General features: G+C 44.3%; 1 protein-coding gene across 1 annotated transcript; it reads right to left on the bottom strand.

Moving 5' to 3' along the window:
- Window positions 1-4,039: 4,039 nt before the first annotated feature.
- Window positions 4,040-5,815, bottom strand: LOC112111178 (calicin). Its single transcript, XM_024206487.1, has one exon. The coding sequence runs from the start codon at window positions 5,813-5,815 to the stop codon at window positions 4,040-4,042; it is 1,776 nt and encodes a 591-aa protein (XP_024062255.1).
- Window positions 5,816-6,772: the final 957 nt, after the last annotated feature.

The raw sequence follows: 6,772 nt of genomic DNA, 5'->3' as shown, positions 1-6,772 counted from the left end.
ATCGTAATTGAGCAACTATATTCTTCAGGCATCTCTGAGAATGTGGGATTTGTAAACATGTGCCCACTCTCACTAGAAAGACATTGTGTCGATGAAGTCTTTACTTAATGTTTCTGGCAGCGGCCAGAGCCCCGGGCCCTTTAAATCGCCACCAGAGCCCCGGGTGGTGCAGGCCGGGCAGCGTGGAAGGGCTGTCAGGGGGAGGCTGATCCCCCCGGTCCCAGCCCTTCCACCTGAGGCCCCGCCCCTTCTGGGAGCCCGGAGCTGGGCCCCCGTACTGGTAACTAATTTTTCTTACTTTCACCCCTGCCTACAACTTTATCTAGAAAATGACTGGCATTCGCAGAACTGTAATGCACAAGAGCTGGGGGGGTACAGAAATCAAAAACTGATGACAGTTAACATTAAGTGGGCATGGGTGACTAGGGTCTGATCCAAAGCCTATTGAAGTCAATGGAAAGATTCCTACTGTCTTCCATGGACTATAGATTATACTCCTAATCCTCATCTTTTTTAAAATCTGTGACAACTAATTTGCAACAGAGGGTCCTGTGGCACCTTTAAGACTAACAGAAGTATTGGAGCATAAGCTTTCGTGGGTGAATACCCACTTCATCAGATGCAAGGCAGGGGGCATTCACCCACGAAAGCTTATGCTCCAATACTTCTGTTAGTCTTAAAGGTGCCACAGGACCCTCTGTTGCTTTTTACAGATTCAGACTAACACGGCTACCCCTCTGATAACTAATTTGCATATATTCCCCAGTTTAGCTAGAGCCATTTGATACATACTTTGAAAAAGATGAGACATGTTAACATACTATAGCATATAATCCTTATTACTTATTCAGAATCAAGTTAATATTCAATGAATCTGGCTAAAGATTCTAGATTCTCTGAGTACGCTTAAAAGAGTGATCCAATTTCTAAATACCTATCCTCTTTTTGGCACATCTCTTACGTATGTACTTGTTGTGAAAGCTTTTCCTTTACAAGGACAGTCCATATTTTACTTACCACCCAATTCTTTTATATCCGTTTCTTTCCACTACAATTCCTCTTCCCGCTCCAGTGGACCTGGATATGACTCAACTTTTCAGATAGATTTGTCATCTTGAGAGTTAATTAAATGTAGATGACTAAGGTGGAGTGGAGAGAAGGGTGTGTCTAAACCTCTCAGTCACTATTCTCTGTTTCTCACAGTGCCTACAATGTGCTAATCACTTTCCAAAGATAAAAGGCACAGTTCCTACTCAAAAGAACTCACATGGATGGAAGGTGGAAAAAGAAGGATGACATACAAATAAGTAAAAGAGCTTTATGGTCCTAAGCAACATTTTGATAGTACTAAGTGATCCAGAGTGGGGGTATGGTCTTTCTTTTTGGCATAGCCATGTAGACTATCCCAAATAACTCTGTACCCTTGCTGTTGTTATAAACTGGTTAGGTTTTGGTAGTGGTAACAATAACAGTGGGTTGTCAGGAGGTATGTGAATGAGGAGAAAGAAGTGGATCTGTGGACCAGCTCAGAAAGGGCATTCCATGCATGAGGGGTGGTGTGGAGAAAAGCACAGAGATAAGCAGTCAAGTGGCACCAGCAGCAACAGGGAGGGAAGGAGGGTGATGTGAAAAGGGGCCAGGAAGAATAAGTAAAGAGGGTTTTGAAGGCAAGGACAACAAGCTTGAAGTAATGGAATGGAGGCAGGGAAGCTAGTGGATGAGTCACAGAGGGAGTGACATTGTTTCCTTGCCCGATAGTTTCACAATCTTAACAGCTGTTCTGTGACTGGACTGGAAGAGGCCAATGTGAGTGTTTGGGCGTGCAGAGCGAGTTACAGTAACTCTATATAAAACGCTATCAGCTTGAAATAAATATCTACTAAGAAACAAGAGCAAGTTACCTGTTTGCAGCCATACCTGAAGCACTTTTTCAAGTAAAGCAAATGATCTCTTCCTCAGGGGAAAGGCTGAATTATAAAGAATAAAAGTACTAACTGGGGAATGTAAGCAACTTCAAATTCCCATCTAAATAGACTTACTTTACCCCCAACCCCACAATAGGAAAGAATGCACAACCCCAGTGAATCTAAATATTGACAGTGACATGGAAATACTTCCTTACTGAGGAGTTAGTGAATTAAATCCGGAAAAGATAACACTGAGGCCCCATTCAGCAAAGCACTTACATACATGCTTATCTTTACACATGTGAGTAGTCCTATTGATATCAGTGGCCTGAGTAACAACAGTGAAGACTGAAGTTCTCCAGCTAAAGGCTGGCCTGCCAACTTGCTTCAACCTTGACCTGAGTGGGAGAGTCATTCTCCATAGCATTCAGTTCTTGGGGTCTCTGCTGAAGCTGCTAAGGACAGTGCTGGTGGTTTCTGATGTAAGTACCTATCTACGGGACTGATACCTCAACTCATGTCACGTAATCCAATGCCCAGCCGGCAGAGAGTAAAGAATAAAACTCCATCTACATTGGGAAACTGGCCCGTTCCTGCCAACACTTGTCCGCAATGGAACCCTCTGAACTGGTGATGAAAAGGGTTTTACTTCTAGTGTAGGTAGGATAAGAGCAATTTCAGCAATTTCAGCACCACTGCAAATAACTGTTTTATTTCCATCTCTTTTAGGGTATGCCTTCACGGGATCTGGAGGTGTAATTTCCAACATGAGAAGACATACCAGCTAAAACAGAAGTGTAGCCACAGCAGCAGGAGGAACTCGCCACCTTGCATACCTAGGGTCTCAGATGGGATTGTACGTGGGACTGCTACACTTCCATTTTTAGCGCATTAGCTTGATCACACCTAGCGCAGGTATGTCTCCTCAAGCTGGAAATTACATCTTCCAGCTCTACGGTAGACGTGCCCTTACTTTCAGCCTTACGTCTCCCTCAATAATGTAAGCAAAAATCCTCATCAATCCACCTACCATACTCCTTCTAGGTCTCTAAAATCATTCCTGAGTCCATCAAAGCCTCAAATATTCTTGGTAAGTCTCAATCACACTTTCTGTAACTGTGAGGAAAACAGTTCTGTACCATCGACACTAGCCATGAAAGCATTCTCAACATTCGTTTGGGAAGATCCATTGCTGGCAGCCATCATCACTTTGTAGCATAGACGAGGCTCTTGAGTCACTTCAGGACCCTGGGTCAAGCTAATGACACACTCCATATCCCTGTACCACTCTCTGGCCACCTCTGTATTTTTTAAACTCTGAGTTTTCCCTGACTACCCAACCATATCAACTAAATATACCTCCTTTGAATATTAACATATCTTCTAACCCCCGACCTGATCCTACTTCCATGTAAGTCAATGGCTAAGCATAAGAACATAAGAATGGCCATATTGGGTCAGTCCATCTAGCCCAGTATCCTGTCTTCCAACAGCGGCCAATGCTCCAGAGGGAATGAACAGAACAAGTAATCATCTAGTGATCCATTCCTGGTCGCCCATTCCCAGCTTCTGGCAAACAGAGGCTAGGGACACCATCCCTGCCCATTCTGGCTAATAGCCATTGATGGACCTATCCTCCATGAATGTATCTAGTTTTTTTTTTAAGTAACTATTGACTTCCATGGGAACAAGAGCAGGCCTTTGATTTGTAAATAGATGTAGATATCCTTTGTTGCACAGCATTCTTTTGAACCTGGCCAGACCCAAATATGGAATGCAACGTGTGACCGAGACCCAAAATGAGGGGCACCCAAAAAATATTCATGCATGAAATTTAAAACACCGTCAGACTCCTTTCAGTTTAAGAACTCTTTCTATAATCTCAGGCCCATGATTCTCTATTGCTGAAATAAAGAATCTGCAAAGTGAAGGAACATCAAATTTGTAATTTTGGGATACAAATAAGTGACTGTTCCTTGGAATGAGGGACCACTGATGGGCATGCTAAATAGTAACATCCACTGGAATCTGCTATGACATAAAGAAACAAAGTGAATTAATAATGTATCATTTGTTTGTATCAGCGATTCAATCATTCTTTATTGCTAGGAATTGTATTTGTTTTTTCCAAATTAACTTATTACAATTTTTCGGAGAATCTTGCAAGGTAGTTTAACTGTACAGCAAGCTGGGCAATCCAGAGCTTCCGGAGGATCGGACAAAACTTTCCATTCCCCTGTCTTTTGATCTAACAGGTAGGCATTTGGATTGACAGAATAATCTTCAGGACGCTTGTCACCTGCACAAATGATGCCTCCACACACGAACACCTTGTTGTCACCAATAGAGCATACTGCATGAGACAAATCCAAAGTATAGTTATTTGGCAAGAGAGGCACAGTGTTCGTGGACTTGTTGGTTTTAATCTTCTGCAGGTTTATGTTCAGACTTTGTTTGTGGCTCTGTATGCTCAGGATGTTGTCCTGTTGAAAAGACAACAGAGGTTTGTGATTGAATTCAATGGGAAAGGTGAGGTACTGTACCACTTCTCCTGTCTGAGTGTCAAAACAATCCACCATCCCTACTCGGGAGAAACGCCCATTGACCAGGCATCTTCCCGTCACAATATAAATAGACTTGTCTTCCTTTGTGATCAATGCAGTTGCATCCATAGGAATGCTCATCTTCCCAGCCAGTGTCCACTTCTCTTTCCTCTCGTCATACTTGTAGATGTTAGAGACATATTTTCTTGGGGCTGTGCTGCCTCCTACAGAGTACACCACTCCCCCACACGTCACCATGGTATGGAAGACCAAACCTATGGGCAGATCAGGCAGTTTAGTCCAGGAGTTGTTATCTATATCATACCTCCAGGCAGTCTTTAAGCCAGATATCTGCTCTGTTGTTCCTCCAGAGACGTAGATGTACCTTCCTACTGCAGCTGCACTGAGAGCGGCTGCTTTATACGGCATCTCCGTTAGTTTTAGCCACATGTTCTCCTCAATAATGTAAGCAAAAACCCCATCATTGAATCTACCATGCTCTTTCTGGCCTCCTAAAATCACCACTGAGTCCATTAAGGCCCCCTTTCTTTGGAAAAGCAGCAGACTTTGAGGAATTTCTTGCTTTCTGTCACTCAAAATGGTCTCCATCTGGGCCAGGGGGCCAGAGTGACTCTCAAACAGCAGCACTTCGCGGCTGGCAGCCAGCAGCGTTTTGGTCGAGATACCAGTTAAATGAATGTAGGGGAAGAACTTTTTGAAATACTTATCTCTTTCTCCCCGTTTGTGTTTCACCCACTGGAGCAGGGCAAGGAGTGCTTGATCCTCGTTCTGCACATGAAGGTTCTCGTCCTTTAGCAGTTTGCCAAAGATCTGGTGGGGGCACTGCAGGAGGTCTGAAATTCCCTCTGGGCCCGACCAGTAGTGGAAGTTGTCACGGATACCAGTGTAGGCACTGTTTGCCACCTCTTTCAGCTCATAAGTGTTGGCTAGGAACAGGTAGCACAGGCAGTTGTTCTTCTTGAGGGACCTAAGGAGGAAGTCAGAGCAGTGGGCTCTTAGAGACTCCAAGCTGAAGTAGTTAGCCCCTTTCAGCAACTCCTCCACATTCTTCTCAGACACCAACACCTTACCAGTGTAGAAATAGTCTAGCAGCTGCTCCACCAAGGTAGGATTCAGGAAATTAGCATCGATGATGATAAAGAGCTCATCACCTATCTTCATGTCATTGCTTGAGATCAGATTCTTCACGTGGGTAGACACAGCTGCCAAGACGTTGAGGTGGGCAAAGAAGACCTGCTGGTCCACACTGAGTACCATGTCGCAGAACTCCCTATTCTTTCTCTGCTTGTTGAGGGCCTGCAGGACCAAGCTGTTGTGGTTCTTTTCTGTGAACTGCATCTTCATGTTATTAGTATGGTTGGGCAAAAAACAGGGATGAGAGTGCACGCTGTAGGAGGACTACTTGTCAGGTGTTATGAAAGCCCCACTTGGTGACAGAGGAGTGATGTCATCAAGTATAGCGGCCAGGTCACAATTCAACACCTGTGACATGTAGAAAAAGAGTCTTTTAACAATCTGGCTAGCTGTGATATAGAGAGAGTATGAATTGCTGTAGTATCAAGGCATGGAAATAGTAAAATAAGAGAGGCACAAGACAAACCAGACTGGGCTCTTCTCTCACCTACCTGGGGTGAGAGCTATATATGCATTTATATAAAATCATTTTTGCCCCATCACTATGGCTAGGTTAGGCGTTTGCAGGAATATGCATTTTGCACTGAGCTTTCAAGGTGGTGGATCTGGAATGCATTCTGGTCTCCCCTGGTAGATTATTTCACTGTGTAGGGTCCAGTACCCAATTCACCTTGCCTTCAGCTGCCAATATTCTTACTCTAGGAGCATCTGTGTCCCCAAGAAGCACTGTGGTCTTATAAGTAGGTAACCTGGCTCCAGCCCATTAAAGACTTTGAGGTTAGGACCGGATATTGAAGTGGGCCCATTCCCAGAAGGGGAATGTGGAACTCTGGTGTCATGTGTTCCTTGCAACTCAGTAACCGGCTGCTGCCAAGTGAAAAAGCTGGAGTTTTGGGTTGGCCCTCATCCATCACCCCAAGTGGAGGGAATTACAGTCACACGATCTAGAGGTGACAACATGGACTGTGAGATCTTTGTCTGATCAAAGAGGTGAAGTCTCCTGTATCTGCAGAGGTGGAAGAAGGCATTCCTGGTATTGTTGTTACCTGGTTCCCAAGAAGCAGGGATGAGTCTTGCAGTGCTCCAAGTTACCTGGGTAATCTTGACAGGTGCCTTTGGTGGTCATGTTTTTTTAAGATCCTCAGATTGTTTACCTCTTCCTACCAG

This window comes from Terrapene carolina, unplaced genomic scaffold (assembly GCF_002925995.2).
Source record: "Terrapene carolina triunguis isolate 2854851 unplaced genomic scaffold, T_m_triunguis-2.0 Scaffold35022, whole genome shotgun sequence".
Lineage (NCBI taxonomy): Eukaryota > Metazoa > Chordata > Testudines > Emydidae > Terrapene > Terrapene triunguis.
The sequence above is the reverse complement of the archived record's forward strand: the minus strand, read 5'-3'. Positions and strand labels throughout refer to the sequence as shown.